Here is a 17,472-nt window from a genome sequence, read left to right as displayed (position 1 = left end):
GACTTTCGGCCTCAGCTACCGTGCCCATCAAAACCCCCCACACTGTAAGTGTTGGAATACATAAAAGGAACACTCATCAATTCAACTTTTTAAACTAAACTAAGACAGCCATTTTGTGGTGATTTAAGTACAAAGTAACACAGCGCCAACTAAAAAATAAATAAAATTAGAATAGTAGTCAGTCGAGAGCAGACCTTTTCCAATGCTGAACAATGCTAATAAAAATACTAAACATGTACATCTGCAATACTGTTCCACTCCAATCCTGTAGGTGTCCGTAATGGGTGTAACAGCGCAGGGATCAACAGCCACACACAATGTTTTTTTTCACCACAGCTCCATCTGCTGGACCTAGTAGTTCACTGCCCCACTTGGCCCTAATGCAAGTAGACTGTAATGGTACGAAGTGGAAAGCCATTGTTCTATTTCACCTTTGTTCTGATCTGCACCAACACTGAAGGTATACATTATTGGCCCATACACCAACCAGTGTGGTGGGAATTGTTTCTGTTGTTTTGTGTTTGTTTTTTTTTTATTAAAGCATTAAAGTGTATCCCAATAAATACTCAAACCATACTTTTCGCAAGGTGACATTAACTTACACCCATCTTTTATTAAGAAGGATCCTCTTTGACTGACAACTTCTCAGTCAGTAATTCCCTTGCCTTTGACTTTATTCAGTGATGTGCCATTTCATATGCTGCAAAGCACACACACACTCACACACATGCTGTAAAACCTTTTCACTCTGACATTATTATGCTGTGCGAGGTGGCCTTTTGCCTCACAGTGCTGTAAGACCTTGATAGCCTGGCAGTTGAGCTCCGCGAGGGAGGGAATGTAATAATATATCTGTGTCTGGTCTGCAGCGAACATACCTACTTTTTGTGCACATTTCCAATAATTAGACCGAGCAGTGACTGTGCGAGTCCGCGCGTATTTCCCAGTCTAAATCCCTGTCATCCCTAATTTCCCCCAGAAACTGGCTACAGCTGCGGAGAACTTCCAGATGGAGCATCTGTGGAAAGACGAATTTGAGGTAAGGATGAGGAGAACTGTACTGTAAGAAGTGGGAGGTTTTTGATTTGCATGGTTTATTTTTCTGCATACAAATCTGACCTCAAGAGATGCACACACAAACAAGTCACGCACATCTATTTTGATCTATTTCATCATCTCAACTGCTTTATTATGGCTGCTTAAAGGGTGCCGTTCACAGTGATTGCAGCTCCATCAGTAAATATTGCACATTATGACACATTAGGAGTCCCATTTCAGAACTCCCTGGTGTCTCTGTATGGCATTAAACTAACTAATGGAGTATAAGTCATAATATAACGCTTGTTCTTGTCACATTATAGTGATGTTTTTGTCTGGCAATGTGCTTGTTTGCAGGATGATGAAATTGCGTACTACAATTCAAAGGACAACGTGAGTGTTTGTTTTTGCTCTACCTACACCTTATGGACAAAAGTACTGGGACAAATGGTCACAACAACAACGGACACTATGCTGTCGATGCTCCACTTTTCAATTTACTGTGGAAACTCCAAAGTTGAAGACTTTGATTTTGATTTCAAAACCATTTTCACATAATAATACCATAATACCATACCATAAAACATTTCTTAACTGTGCAGGTAATGTTTTAAGTCAGATTTTTAACAGTCATACAAGTATAAAGAGAATGTAAACACTGTGGAATAAAATTTTTGAATCAAGATAAAAATACAAATATAATTAATAATTTAAAATTAAAATGAGCTGTAAATGTCATCTTTATTACTGTAATTTCGGTGTATAAGCCTCTACTTTTTTCTTGAACTTTGAACCCTGCGGCTCGTACAGCGGCGCGGCTAATTTATGGCTAAGTTGCTCAGATGAAATGCATTTTGGGAAATGAAGCTAGAATAGTTGTTTTTTTTCATTTTGTATTACATTGGTACTTGTTTGTATATTTCTTTGATATACCTTTTGAGTGTTAGGTTGCTGTGTGATGAATTTAGCGTTCTTTGTGAGATGACAAAGAACACAGACTGTTAAATTGAGTAATGACCTACTACAATTCCCAATGGGTTGGCAAGCTCGCTGTGAGTTTTTTCATAAGTCATGATTGGTGCCACAATATGCCATTTTATGATGTGGACATGTGCGGCTTATAGTCCGGTGCATCTTATATATGTACAAATCTGTTATTTCCTCTAAATTTACCCCTTGTAGTATGACGCACTATGAAGACAATATGCTTTTCACGACACGGTTAGCATCTAATTCATAAAATTAAGTTATAGACACTTTCCAATGTTGCAGTAAGCTACATTTCAGGTTCTATGGTTCCCATCAGTTTTCTCCATTGCCGTCACTGGCATCCTTCTGTGGTAGCATCATAAAAAGCCAAAGAATAAGCAAAAACATACTTGAGGATGTGATTTTTTTTAGATGCTCACTGAGCTTACAAGATTTTCTGACAGCTTGTCATGATGTCACGTATGAGATTCTTTGAACTTCAAGTTTTGTTTGATTTTTGAGACATATTCTTCCAGAAAATTGTTGAAGTTCCTCTGTCTAAATACTACAGTTTGTAACAGGTTATGTGTAACAAGTTGTTTATTTGTTCATATGAAATACAACTTTTTGTTCTTCAAGGTTATATACAGTATCTAATAAAAGTGAGGACTACTATAGAAATGAAATGTGTTTTATGCTTTAGAGTCGTAGGTGTACAGCTTGTATCGCAGCATAGATATAATATGCATTGATAATAAGTAAACAAACAGCCATTAATGTTTATAGAGATGGTAACACATGTAAGTACCAAGATAATTGTGTCAGTTGGTCAAGCATGGTGGAAATGTCATGTAATGTCCAATGAGTTTTGTTTGTTTTGTTTTTTTCGTAGCTCATAATTGGCTCCTGTCAAATAAAGAGCGGCCTGGTCCTAAAGGACACCTACGCGCCACAATATGCCATTTTATGACATGGACATGTGTGGCTTCTAGTCCAGTGCGGCTTATATATGTATAAATCTCTAAATTTAGTAGGTGCGGCTTATACACCGGAATTTACAGTAAATAAAGAATTAAGATTCAGGAGTTTAACTAAACCTCTGCTTGATAATTTAATTGATTAAAAGGTGTGTCCCAAGACTTTTGTCCATATTAGCGCTGCTGTCATTGAAGCAACTCAGACATGAGCAAGTGAAAAGGTTGTTTCTTGTCCTCCCTTTCACACCCTCAATCTTCCTCCTTCATCTCCACCTTTTTCACGCCTGTGTTTTGCCTTTTTGCTTTCATGCAACATCTTTTGCTCTGCTTCTCCTCCAAGGCTCTTTTCTTCTTCTTGTGCCGTCACCGCCGCCTCTAATTCATCCCTCCTCCCACCCTCTTTTTTGCAGGTGAAGAGGTTTCTGCCATGTTTCTACTCTAATTGACAGATGAGATAGATGAGCAGGCTGCACAGTTGCTTTATTAGGAAGCAAGTGCTCACACACGCTCTTCCTCCTCTTTCTTTCCTCTCTTCACCTCCCTCTCCATCCTGAATGCCATTCTCCACATCTCATTGCTTGTTTCTTTATGTATTGTCACACCCATGCCGATGCCATTGATGCCAAACTCTCAGATGGAGTGTTACATAATGCACAATGTCATCAAGTAGAATTATCTAGAATCACCTCTAAAGAGACAATAGAGAAGCATTATTAGAGTATTTATCATATCTAATGCTGCTCTAGGTCATTTTCCACATATATTGCAGGCTTTTCAGCGGGCTTCAATGTTTTTTTTTTTTATTTCTTCCCAAGCTGGATGGAAACGAGACAGAGGGACGGAAATACCGAATCCGCCCGGACTTTAAGGAGGACCCGTCATTTAAGCGTCTGACAGACCACAGTCACACGGCGGTGCACATTCCCACCGACATCTATGATGGCTGTGAGTGCATGCACACACTGTGGTAACCATGGATACAGCTGACACATAAAACTCTATTAGAAGATGTTTGCAATTTGCACCGTTGCCAAATTTGCCTTTGGCTTAATGGATTTGTTCAAAAAAGAAAGTGATAAGGATGATCTAATGAGATTTAATGTAAGAGTTGGATCGAAATATGATGCATTTTCAAAGAAAATCATCTTTTTTTCCCAGTTTTTGTTATTAATTTAACAATATGTTTATTATTGTTGGCACTTGGTTACAGGGTTATATGATGCAAAGTACACTGATCAACATTGTTTAATTATAATACTAATCAGACAGTGTCAATCAAATCTTTGCATTTGTAATACAGCTCAGGTATTGGATCTTATTATTACTTCATTTGATTTGATCAAGTCTGCAATTAAGCCCAAAATAATTCATATCCTTACCAAATTTTTAGAAGGTTTCTATTTGCAGAACTATTAGTTATTAGCCAAAAATATTCCACTCTTTCTCAAATTAGCAAATTTTCAATATATATTGTTTGTTAGAATGCTATAAGTCAAGGGTTTTCAAAGTGTGAGGGAGGCCTCCCCTGGGAGGCACCACAAAATTTCAGGGAAGGCAGCTGCTTGACAAAAATAAAGAAAATATCTTTTAAGCTAACAGTTACGTGAAAAGCAAATTGAATTGATTTTTAGTTCCTACATCGGGAGAGTAAACAGAAAACGCCACATACTTCGGGACCCTGGGGTGGCACCATCTATTAGTAATATATGCTAACTGTGCCACACTGCGTAGATCCCTGCTCTTGATTAAACAAGACGTAACCAGGATCCTTTAGAATCGTGTAAAATAATGTTTTCTCAAAACTGTGACATGCATACCTAAATAAGTTATGAATGCATTTCAGAATGTAAACATCGATGAAAACAGTGAATATTCTTAATGCATATCTTTAACGTGATTGAATAAAATTCTTATGTATTTTTTCCCACATGGATAAGAAAAAAAATCCACTGCTTTAAATAATTAAAAAATAAGATTGCTAGCTTTCATACTGACGGTTCAATGGCTTCAGTACATTTTCTGTCCTCCACATTCATGCAACTGAGATTGTAAATGTGATATCAAATAGCACATTGAATATTCCTCAAGTCTAGAATATATAGTGGTCATTTCTTAGTTAAAGAAAAAAAAAGAATATCTGGGCTGTTTAAATGTTTAATGGCTTACTGGCTCTGTCAGCATGTTGAGTTATTTCTTTTATTCTCTTATTCTCTCCATTTCGGAGTAGTTTTTTTTTTCCTTCCCACCATCTGTTATTAGTTTTTTGGTATAACAGGGTCACGCAATACACATGTCAATACACATGTCACCAAACTAAAACAAACCAAAAAAACTTTTATATGCACTTCAAGCCTTGAAACATATGTACAGTTTCTCACACACACTGGATTAAATCACCACAATGTGATATTTGCACTTTGCAAGGTTCACAATCATTTGGTTTGAGTGTCAGTGCGCAGAAATACAAATTCGTTGGAGGGTTGCAGCCTCAGGAAGCTAATTTCTCCTGATGACTGAGATCTATGTGAGACTGATTGGGCTCACAGCATTCATTAATTATCTTTCTGTGAGATGTGATATGTCAACACTCACAGGAAAGGGACAGTCGGACCAAAAAAATGACTTCCTCAGCAGTGTTAAAGTCCTGCTTAGGACCCGTTTGGCCCCAAGGTTAACAAACTTCACTTTTTTCCTCAGACCTTAGACTTAAGAAAGGTGAAAGATGGATCAGGTATCCTCTGATGTCAGACTTTCAGACTTTTTGTTTGTAAAAGTTCAGGCTTGTTTGTTAGCTTGCGTTTGAACCCGGTGTGACTTTGTTTTTGTTTTTTTGTCATTCCCGTGACAAATCCCTGGTTAGATTCTGGGCTGGGTGCCACAATTCCTCACACTCTCAAAGATGTTGTGTATTGCTTTCAAGTAATGAATTTCAGAACTGCTGGAATCCCTCCAAGACTGAAAATGATCTGTATGAGATGGAAGTATTGGTGTGTGTGTGTCACACACTCCGGTATTTATCGCTCTGTGGCAGGGGTCTTCAATTAAAATTGAGTGAAGTCCGTTTATGCAATTTTTTTCACAGTGAAGGTCTGAACTTTATTTTGCCTTAAATTGCATCAAACAGACTAGCATATATGGATATCAAATGTAATGGAACCCTGCACATCACCGTATTGTTTCAATACAACACAATTATTTTGGCACCTAAATTGCATTTAAAAGAAAATGGGACCAAATTTCACATAAACAATAAAAGGTTTGACTGTACAAAGAATGAATGAACACAAGAGGCTTATTTTTAAGTTAAATAAAACTGCACTGGTTTTGCTGAAAAAATATTAAATAATAACAATTTCAAGTGTCTCTTCAACCGTACATCCTCTTAAGGTTTCAGATTTTCTTGTTATTGTTGTAGCTGACATTGGGATTTGCCTGAATTTGTCGCACAATTCCTCTTTTTGTTTAGCTTTGAGTAAGGTCTCTGCAGACCTAAAGAGTTCTAACTACTTCCACATTTCTCAACCGATTGAGACCCTTCCAAAGTCAAAATTCTCAACTCATTCGGGACATTTAGCCTTCCCGGTACATCGCACTATCATGATAGTTGTGAACATGTTAACGTTAGCTTGTTAGCATTGCTAGCTATTTTAATGGGTATACACATATATAAAATTTTTGCGCTTTCATGCTAAGTGTTAGCATGCTAACGATAGCATGCTAGCATGTTAACATTATCGTGTTACTATTGCTAGCATGCTAACATTAACATAGCAACATTTTAGCCATGTTCATAGCTAGACACTTATATAAACACTTAAAAGCACTATTATGTTACGTGTTAACATGCTAACATTAGCATAGTAGTATTTTTCGCCATTTTCATAGCTATTCACTTATATAAACACTTACCACTATTATGCTAGGTGTTAGCATGATAATATTCTAAATATGTAGATAAAACAAATAGACTAGTATTTATGGTGTAAATCACAATATGGGGGAAACTATGCCGCTTTGCGCGGGTCTGCGACTCTTTGAGTGCTTTTCTAGTTGGATTTTTTTTTCTTTTTTGTAAAAAGGTTCCAAAGCTTTTGTAAAAAAGTGAAATATTGTGTCAACCAGTAAAATATATGGTGTGAAGGAATTATCAGTAATAGACGTGGAGAAGGGCTAGGATTAAATAAGATCTGGCAGAGCAAGTTCATTTATAGAACACAATTCATACTCAAGATAATTCAAAGTGCTTTACAGAAAAGAAGGGTAAAGTCACTTCATAAAATCATTCCATGAAACGTAAAATCATTCTACAATCATTACATAAAATTCCATAAATCATTCCACAAGCAGAGCTGTTTTAAAGTCTGTTCTCTGAGCGACAGCGAGCCAGTGCAGACAGTACTGGACTAATATGGTCACATTTCCTGGTTCTAGTCAGGACTCGAGCAGCAGCATTACTGCAGCTGTTTTACAGCTCATTTAGAGAGCCCGGTTAGAAGACCATTACAGTAGTCCAGCCTGCTGGAGACAAAGACATAGATTAGTCTCTCTAAAGGCCCGGTCACACCACCCGAACTTTGCTGTAGCATTCCTGGAGCAGTGAAAAAAATTCATCACTGCTCGTAACCGTTCACCACCGTTTAACAGACGTTGGCCCCCGTTAAGGCAATGCCGTGTACACTCGGCCACCGCTGATCCTAGTTTTGGGCTGCACAAAATATTGCGAGCGTTGAGGAGCGGGCAATTTTCCGCCACGGCAAAGTTCATCACCTCTCCAACAACGCCCAGTCAAAGTTTGGCGCCGCTAGACGCAAGTTCGCGGACGCTTGGGTCCGCTAGGCAGAATTTGGCTATAAATATGGGGAGAAATGGACCAGGAGCCCATTTGGAATAGCCGTTGAGTGCAGACCTCAGTTATATCGAATTTGCTCAAAGTTACAGTAAAACTGTACTACCATGGATGCTGAGAGACTTACTATGATTGGTGCACTAGTCCAGCAGCAGAATCAGAACCTCCTCAGATTGCAACAAGCTGTTGACAGAAGGAGAAGAGAGAGAAGAAGGAGAGACAGAGTTGTGTGGGTCAGACAGTTGTTGTGTTTGCAGAGACACACTATATTTATACTGCTACATGTTGACCAGAAGAGGGCACTGTGGGACTGTGAATGGGACGAACAGGGAGGGAGTGCGAGAGAGAAGTAAAGAAGGGAGTTGGAGTTGTATGATGCAACCGAGCAGACCTGGCGATTAAAGTTATAAGTTAAACCAACACTAAAACAACGCCGGCTTCAGCGGTGCACCGCTAGGCCAACGCCCGTGTTTTCGATTTTTTTTCCCATTTTGTGCGCAGAGCGGTGATGAATTTTTTTCACCGCTCAATGGACGCAACAGCAAAGTTCGGGCGGTGTGACCGGGCCTTTAATCTGGCTATTAGTCCATTATTGTTCCTAGATTTCTAACCTGATGATTAGGTTTTAAAGAAAGAGTCTCAAAGTGACGAATATCACTTTGTCTTTGTCTCTCTGGGCCAAAGACGATTATTTCAGTTTTGTCCATGTTTAGCTGGAGAAAGTTGTTTTGCATCCATATATTGATGCAGTGAAAAAGTAAATCTGCAATACCATGTTCACCTGCCGTCAGTGACATGTAGATCTGAGTCTTGTATGCATAGTTGTGGCAGGACACATTGCAGCTGGTGGAAGCATGTACAGGTTGAACAATAGGTGTCCCAGGATTGACCCCTGTGTAACACCACAGGTCATAGCCATTTGGTCTGAGACACAGTTACCAATTCCATCAAAGTACTTCCTGTCCTCCAGATAGGACTTGAACCAGTTTTGAGCAGTACCAGAGATCCCCACACAGTTTTCTAACCTCTTTAATAAGACCACATGGTCAACTGTGTCAAAGGCAGCGCTCAGCTCTAGCAGAACTAAAACTGAGACCTTGCCTGCATCTGTGTTCAGACGGGTATCATTTGTCACCTTGATCAGAGCTGTCTCAGTGCTGTGATGGAGCCTAAAGCCTGATTGGAAAGTATCAAACACATTGTTAGAGAGGAGAAAGTCAGTAAGCTGTTGGTATACAATCTTTTCTAAGACCTTTCCCAAGAATGGCAGGTTTGATATGGGCCGATAGTTCTTTAGTACTGTGGCATCAAGACTGCTCTTCTTCAGGAGAGGCTTTAGGACCTTTGGAAATGTCCCAGTCTGAAGTGAGATGTTAACTAAATGAGTGACTTGTGGTAGCAAACTGCTCAGCACAGACTTTAGAAATCTAGGGAGTAACTCATCAAGGCAGTACGGTGATGGACTCAGGCTGCAGATGATCTCTTCGACTGTTTTGTCAATGACAGGTGTGAAATGTGTCGGCTCGAGGTGTGTCTCCCTGAACAAATGCAGACCTAACTGCTGGTTTGGTTGTGTAGCAGACAGAGTAAAGAAAACACAAAAGTGACTAAAAAAACAACATTCACATTTTAAATAGCCACACCCTTAGTAATGATCAAATCAAGAGTGTGCCCTTTGCTGTGGGTGGGCTCAGTCACATGGTGAGTTTGACCAAACATTTCAAGGACAACTGTGAGTTCTTTAGCATGCCTGCTATTGGCTACATCCACATGCACATTCAAGTACTCTGTAATGACCAAACAATCAAAATCAGTGTACACAACTGAAAGTAATTCAGTAAAATCGTCAGTAAAACAAATCCGTGGTGGTTTGTAAAAGGTAATATAAAGTGTGGTAGTATGTTTTAACACCATCTTGAATGACACATACTCAAAAGAAGAAAAAAGCCAAAATGACAATTTTTGGGTATATTGTCCCCTCCTCCCTGAGCTACCACCTTATCGTGGTGGGGGAGTTTGCGTGTCCCGATGATCCTAGGAGCTAAGTTGTCAGGGGTTTTTATGCCCCTGGTACGGTCACCCACGACAAACCGGTCCAAGGTGAGGGACCAGACAAAGAGTAGCTCTCTATGATGACAAAAAACATTGGACCACGTTTTCCCTTGCCCGGACACGGGTCACCGGAGCCCCCTCTCTGGAGCCAGGCCTGGAGGAGGGGCACGATGGCGATCGTCTGGTGGCCGGGTCTACGCCCATGGGGCTCGGCCGGGCACAGCCCGTAGAGACGACATGGGTCCCCCCTCCGATGAGCTCACCACTCATAGGAGGGGCCAAAGGGGTCGGGTGCAGAGTGAGCTGGGTGGCAGCCGAAGGCGGGAACCTTGGCGGTCCAATCCTCACCTACAGAAACTAGCTCTTGGGACATGGAATGCCACTTCTCTGGTCGGGAAAGAGCCTGAGCTGGTGCACGAAGTTCCGACTAGATATAGTCGGACTCAACGCACAGCAAGGGCTCTGGAACAAGTCCTCTTGTGAGGGGTTGGACCTTGTTCCACTCTGGCGTTGCCAGCAGTGAGATGAGACGGGCAGGGGTGGCAATTCTTGTTGCGCCCCAGCTTGTGGCCTGCATGTTGGAGTTTAACCCGGTGAACAAGAGGGTAGTTTCCCTCCGCCTTCGAGTGGGGGGACAGGTCCTGACTGTTGTTTGTGCTTATGCGCCAAACAGCACTTCAGAATACCCACCCTTTTTGGAGTCTCTAGAGGAAGTACTGGAGAGTGCTCCCTCAGACGATTCCCCTGTTCTGCTGGGGGACTTCAAGGCTCACGTTGGCAGCGACAGTGAGACCTGGAGAGGCGTGATTGGGAGGAGCGGCCCTTCTGATCTGAACCCGAGTGGTGCTTTGTTATTGGACTTCTGTTCTCGCCACAGATTGTCGATAAACAGTATGTTCAAGCATAAGGGTGTCCACATGTGCACTTGGCACCAGGACACCCTAGGCCGCTCTTCCATGATTGACTTTGTGGTCGTATCATTTGGACACTTGGGTGAAGAGAGGGGCGGAGCTGTCAACTGATAACCACCTGGTGGTAAGTTGGCTCCGATGGTGGGGGAGGATGCCGGTCAGACCTGGCAGACCCAAACGTATTGTGAGGGTCTGGTGGGAACGACTGGCAGAGTCCCCTGTCAGAAGGAGTTTCAACTCCCACCTCCGGGAGAGCTTCAACCATGTTCCGAGGGAGGTGGCGAACATTGAGTCTGAATGGGTCATGTTCCGTGCCTCTATTGTCGAGGCATCTGATCGGAGCTGTGGCCGTAAGGTGGTTGGTGCCTGTCGTGGCGGTAATCCCAGAACCCGTTGGTGGACACCCGTGGTGAGGGATGCCGTCAAGATGAAAAAGGAGTCCTATCAGGCCTTTTCGGCTCATGGGACTCTGGAAGCAGTTGACAGGTATCGGCAGGCCAAGCGGTGTGCGGCTCTGGCAGTCGCTGAGGCAAAAACTTGGACATGGGAAGAGTTCGGAGAAGCCATGGAGAACGACTTCCGGACGGCTTCGAAGAGATTCTGGACGACCATTCGGCGTCTCAGGAGGGGGAAGCAGTGCACAGTCGACAACGTGTACGGTGGGGATGGTGTGCTGCTGACCTCAACTCGGGATGTTGTGGATCGGTGGAAAGAATACTTTGAAGACCTCCTCAATCCCACCCACACATCTTCCTATGAGGAAGCAGAGCCTGGGGACTCCACGGTGGGCTCTCCTATCTCTGGGGCTGAGGTTGCTGAGGTTGTCAAAAAGCTCCTCGGTGGCAGGGCCCCGGAGGGCAGGGCCCCGGAGGTGAATGAGATCCACCCGGAGTTCCTTAAGGCCCTGGATGCTGTAGGCATGTCTTGGTTGACACGACTCTGCAGCATCATGTGGACATCGGGGGCAGTACCTCTGGATTGGCAAACCGGGGTGGTGTTCCCCCTTTTTAAGAAGGGGGACCGGAGGGTGTTTTCCAACTATCGTGGAATCACACTCTTCAGCCTCCCTGGTAATTTCTATTCAGGGGTTCTGGAGAGGAGGATCCGCCGGATAGTTGAATCTCGGATTCAGGAGGAGCAGTGTGGTTTTCGTCTTGGTCGTGGAACTGTGGACCAGCTCTACACTCTCAGCAGGGTCCTCGAGGGTGCATGGGAGTTTGCCCAACCAATCTACATGTGTTTTGTGGACTTGGAGAAGGCATTCGACCGTGTTCCTGGAGGAATTCTGTGGGGAGTACTCGGGAGTATGGGGTATCGGACCAGCTAATTCAGGCTGTTAGTTTCCTGTATGACTGGTGTCAGAGTTTGGTTCGCATTGCCGGCAATAAGTCGGACCCGTTTCCAGTGAGGGTTGGACTCCGCCAGGGCTGCCCTTTGTCACCAATTCTGTTCATTATTTTTATGGACAGAATTTCTAGGCGCAGCCAGGGTGGTGAGAGGTGGTGAGGTTTGGTGGCTGCAAGATTGAGTCTCTGCTTTTTGCAGATGATGTGGTCCTGCTGGCTTCATCAAGCCGTGAGTTTAAACTTTCACTGGATCGGTTCGCAGCCGAGTGTGAAGCGGCCGGGATGAGAATCAGCACCTCCAAGTCCGAGTCTATGGTTCTCGCCCGGAAAAGGGTGGAATGCCATCGGGGATGAGATCCTGCCCCAAGTGGAGGAGTTTAGGTAACTTGGGGTCTTGTTCACGAGTGAGGGAAGGATGGAACGCGGGATCGACCAGCGAACTGGTGCGGCGTCTGCAGTGATGCGGACTCTACATTGGTCTGTTGTGGTGAAGAGAGAGCTAAGCCAAAAGGCAAAGTTCTCAATTTACCAGTTGATGTATGTTCCTGCCCTCACCTATGGTCATGAGTTTTGGGTAATGACCGAAAGGACAAGATCACGGGTACAAGCGGCCGAAATGAGTTTTCTACGTAGGGTGGCTGGGCTCTCCCTTAGAGATAAGGTGAGAAACACTGTCATCTGGGAGAGACTCGGAGTAGAACCGCTACTCCTCCGCATTGAGAGGAGCCAGATGAGGTGGATTGGGTATCTGGTCAGGATGCCTCCCGGACGCCTCCCTGGGGAGGTGTTCAGGGCAAGTCCGACCGGTAGAAGGCCTCGGGGAAGACCCAGGACACGTTGGAGAGACTATGTTTCCCAACTGGCCTGGGAACGCCTTGGGATCTGCCGGGAGGAGCTGGACGAAGTGGCTGGGGAGAGGAAAGTCTGGGCCTCCCTGCTTAGGCTGTTGCCCCCGCGACCCGATCTTGGATAAGCGGTAGAAGATGGAAGGATAGATGGATGGATATATTGTCCCTGAATAAGGCACAAACACCCCCACCCATCTGGTTGTGTCGTGTTTCAGGTACAAAGTTGAAATGAGGAGGACTAGACTCAATCAGGACAGCATTAGGTGTGTTTTTATTGCGTCATATCTCAGTTAAAAACATAAAATCAACATTGTAAAAGAAAATAAAATTATTAATTAAAATGATTTGTTACTTAAAGATCTGACGTAGAGTACAGATTAGCTAGAGTTGAACTGGGCACAATGTTCTTGCAAGGGATATGGATTAGATTGCTGTGATCAGACACTCTAACTGTCTGTCTCTAAAATAATCTGTGGATTGACAGTAGTTATTTTTTTGTGCAAGAACACCCCTTCCCTGGGCCTCTGGTTGATATGAGGTTTAGCAACGCAGAGGCCCTTAGTGTCCTAGACAACAGCATTGACGCTGTTGGGAATAACAACTATGGGGACCAATGGTGAAGTCGAGCTGGGGGAGCTTTGGTTGGTGCAGTGGGCTGAGGAGGGAGAGGGGCACGTTTCTTTTTTGAGGATAGAATCCTTGATCTTGCCATGTCTGGAGTGAGGGGGACCATTTTAATCCCTGATTTCGCCAAGCTTTCAAGACAGTCAGGAAATCTCATGGGTGATGGTGGAGACAGGAACATTAGTGAAGCATTTCTGGAGGGTGTAAATGTAGCAAGTGTGTCCCAGGCCTGTGGTGCAGGACAGGAGTTGGGTGGCGAGGCAGGAGTTGTTCTCTCGCTCTTCTTCTCGTCTCTCAGTGGCAGCACAGGATCTGGTCCAGGCCCATTGTGGTGCCTCAAAACATGGAGGAGGTTATCTGTCATCTCACTCCACCTCTGTGCAGGTGTGGGCCTTTTGGAAAAGACACAGTATCGTTTAGGTTGTACGTAACCGTTTTTTGCACCCTTTCCTTTGGCGGTAAATGTGGACTTCCTACCACTGGATTCCACTGGGAGCATTTCGTGAAGTCTTTTTTTGGTTTCTAGGGCAAAAATCCTTGCTTGTAGTGCACACATTTCTTGCTGATATATCCAACAGCTTTCACAAGGAGACTTTGTTTAGAATACTCCTCCGGGCATGCTGAGAAAGTTGTTGTCGCTGGCTCGTCAGATATGTTGGAAAAATGAAAAAAATGATTCAAAATGTCTTGGTTCACTTAAAAAAAAAGACATGTAATCATCTCCAAGACTTGAGGGAAAAGTAGAATGATTTCAAAGTGAAAAACGCAGAAGCAACCAGAAACAAGCAGACACGTTTGCACTCGACGCAAGAAGCAGTACCTGCTTCTTCCTACTCCTTTTCAGACAAATATAGACATTTACAGTATTTCTTCAATCTGTTCTTTTAAGCCACTACTGGTAACATATGGCATCCAGTGGTTGGGTTTTTATATTTATTTATTTTAAAAAAGTGGAATTTGGAGCCGAAGAGGGACATCACCCTTAATTTGTACTGTGTGGGAATCGTGACAAATTATTCCACATGAATGGTCTGCCATGTAAACCTAACTGTCAACCCCTGCTCTGTGGGGATGAAACCTGTTTACGTTCTCATGTCATGGGGACCTCTTGCGGTCTGGCTCCCATAAATCAAGCGCCCATAAGGGAATATCCATGAATTAATGGAGTGGCTATTTTGAAAGTATCTAGATTTTTTTTTAGCACTGGCCCAAACGTCATGTTTTTCTTTCTCAGTGTGTATAAAAGCAAATTGTTTGGAGAGACTGCATTGAGGTCAGAAGAAGTGAGACTAAAGGTGGGGTACAGTGCATGTGGTGAAAACAGATTAAAGAAACGCATCAGTCTGCACATGTCACACATTTTGCATAGAGCGGCGCCACCTTAGCCAGAGAATGTACTTTTCTATGCCTGAAAAAAAAGACAGCATCCATACGCTGTTGAGACTTCAGCCTCCCCCAATTTGATCTCCACCCTATAAATGTTCCAGGAATAGCCTTTTCTCAGCTGGGGAAAATTGGATTTTCTGGGTAAAGTAGGAGGCAAGGTTTATGAAATCACCTTGCACAGGCAGGCGTGTGACGGCTGCTGTAGGGCTTGAAATAGATGACAGACAGATCACAACGGACACATCTGTTTTGTTAATGAGGGAAGAAGCAGGAGTGAAGAGTGTAACATTTACAAATGGCTACAGTAATTCCAGTGTTTACCTTGGCTCAGACTGTTTCCAGCAGTAACGGCTGTGAAGTTTAAATGACACAATATAGAGGTTGAGATAACAATATACATTTTACAAGAATGTTATCACAAAATCTGTCCAGTTTTTATTGACACAAATACGTTTATAACTGTTGTAGTTTGCTGTGGTGTACAACTGCACTGCATCACACTAATAGTAAACAGGAATGGAGAGCCAGAGTGTTTAGGTTATTGCATTCAGTTGCACTATTAATTCATCAGCGAGTGCGCATTCAAAGCGATGCAGAGTTCTACCGGAGAATACATTAGTGTCACTGGCATTATCGCTGACTTGAGGATGCTGTGTCTACCACGAGGCAGAGGACTTTAGCTTCAGCATATATTTCTTTTTTTTCCTCGAAGCTATTTCACTCTGTAGCTAAATTCCACTGTAGCCTCGCACAATTTTAATTTTTTTAATTATGCACCATCGACCCTATAGTGATTTTTTATCTCCTCTCTTTCCAATTAAGAATTTGGCACTTAATGAGGCAAATGCAAAATGTGAACAAACACAAACATACATATAATTTAAAAACAATAAATATACACGCTTATACCGACACTTCATTAAGGCCATCCCTCTACAGGCATGCATGCAAATGAGAAGTGTTTGTACATCACTAAGCATGTCACAATCAATACCGGAGATCGATCTATTTCTCACTTAGCCACGCACTTATGGAAGTATAAAATGAGTGCACGCACTCAGAAGTTCACTTAAAGAGCACAGACCAATAAAAAATACAACATCTTCAGCGCTCTGTTGAACAGAATTAGATTGGTTTCTACCATGGGTGGTATACAATCTCGTGAGACTATAAAGTCATTAATATTTTTGGTTACATAATGTGCAGATTTTTTATAAAGGAGGAATTTTTGTTGCACTTCTTATAATGGATGTCATTACATTGTGCATTATAGCTAATGAAGAGTGGTGTGTATCTGGAACAATGCAATGCAATCATAAGAAATAATGGAAGAAGGAAAGGAAAGGAAGGGACGTGTGGAGTAAGAGTCTGATCCAGTTGGGGGCAGTGAGTGTTGTGTCCCCATCCATCATTGAGAGTCTTAGGTGGCTCTCTGTGCTGTCGAGGTGCTGTGTCATTGCATCCATAATGCCTGTTGCCTCTCACAACACACACTATCAATCACACACATACATACAGTGGTTATCAGGTAAAAATGGACAGGTCCATTTATGCAAACTTGTCACAATACAAATGTGTTTACTTTTGTGGTCTTTCAATTACTTTCAAGTCTTTCAATTACACATTGGGTTTTGCTTGTGTTTGTCTGCATGGCATTTTAGCCACCATTGTGCTGAATGAGCTAAATTGGACGGAGGCACTGGAGGATGTGTTCAAAAGAAACAGAGAGGATGATCCCACTCTTCTCTGGCAGGTGTTTGGAAGTGCGACCGGGCTGGCTCGGTACTACCCAGGTAAGGAATTAAATATAACACACACACACACACGCAAAATTGTGAAAGGGTAAAGTCAGCAGTCACCTTTGTGGCATGTTCAGCAGGAATTGTACCTGTCTTTACAATTCTCGTTCTGAAAAAAACCACAGTGACTTATTGAGGCCAGTAATACCTCTAATAATACATACTTTCCAGACTGTAAGTGACTTCTGTGTATAAGTCACATCAGTCAAAAATGTGTCATGGAGAAGAAAAAAATCTTTAAGTCGCACTGGACTGTAAGTAGGTTTTTATTTATGTTGTTCTTAAACCCTACGTTAATAGATGCATTCAATGAGGCGGATTACAAGGGAAAATATGTTGTCTTGCTGGAAATTATATCAGAACAATCATGTTAGTGGGGACACATTTTACTCATCACATTCATTGAAAATCTCAAGTACTCAAGTCATCAGGCTAAAGTCTGAGTCAAGTTGTTGTCAAAGTCCAAGTGGCGTTGCAGGTCTTTGATGATAGTATCAAGCCGAGTCCAAAGTCATCAACGTTGTGGCTTGAATTTGTGAGTCGACTCCAAGTTGCGTCCACACCTTTGATATGCTGTGTTGATCAAACAGCTCAATTCAGTGGTATTTCTTCAGAACCAACGAGCCTCCTTACACAGAACATTAGTGAAGGTTATAAGTGTATTTTGGGCTTCTTA

At 42.7% G+C, this 17,472-nt stretch overlaps 1 protein-coding gene across 8 annotated transcripts in view; it reads left to right on the top strand.

Annotated features, from left to right (window-relative positions):
• LOC129181053 (voltage-dependent calcium channel subunit alpha-2/delta-1) overlaps positions 1–17,472 on the top strand; it is a 105,574-nt gene that overhangs the window by 38,836 nt on the left and 49,266 nt on the right. For all 8 annotated transcript variants that reach the window (XR_008570349.1, XM_054775705.1, XM_054775707.1 and 5 more), the window contains exons 4-7: positions 980–1,039; positions 1,396–1,431; positions 3,800–3,929; positions 16,659–16,790. Coding sequence is in view for 7 of the 8 variants with exons in the window: in XM_054775705.1 (XP_054631680.1) it covers positions 980–1,039; positions 1,396–1,431; positions 3,800–3,929; positions 16,659–16,790 (358 nt within the window). In the remaining variant the exon portion in view is untranslated. The remainder of the gene's footprint in view (positions 1–979; positions 1,040–1,395; positions 1,432–3,799; positions 3,930–16,658; positions 16,791–17,472) is intronic.

Source organism: Dunckerocampus dactyliophorus, chromosome 5, assembly GCF_027744805.1.
Source record: "Dunckerocampus dactyliophorus isolate RoL2022-P2 chromosome 5, RoL_Ddac_1.1, whole genome shotgun sequence".
In the NCBI taxonomy this organism is placed as follows: Eukaryota; Metazoa; Chordata; class Actinopteri; order Syngnathiformes; family Syngnathidae; genus Dunckerocampus; species Dunckerocampus dactyliophorus.
Note: the sequence above shows the minus strand (reverse complement) of the source record. Positions and strands in the feature narration are given on the sequence as shown.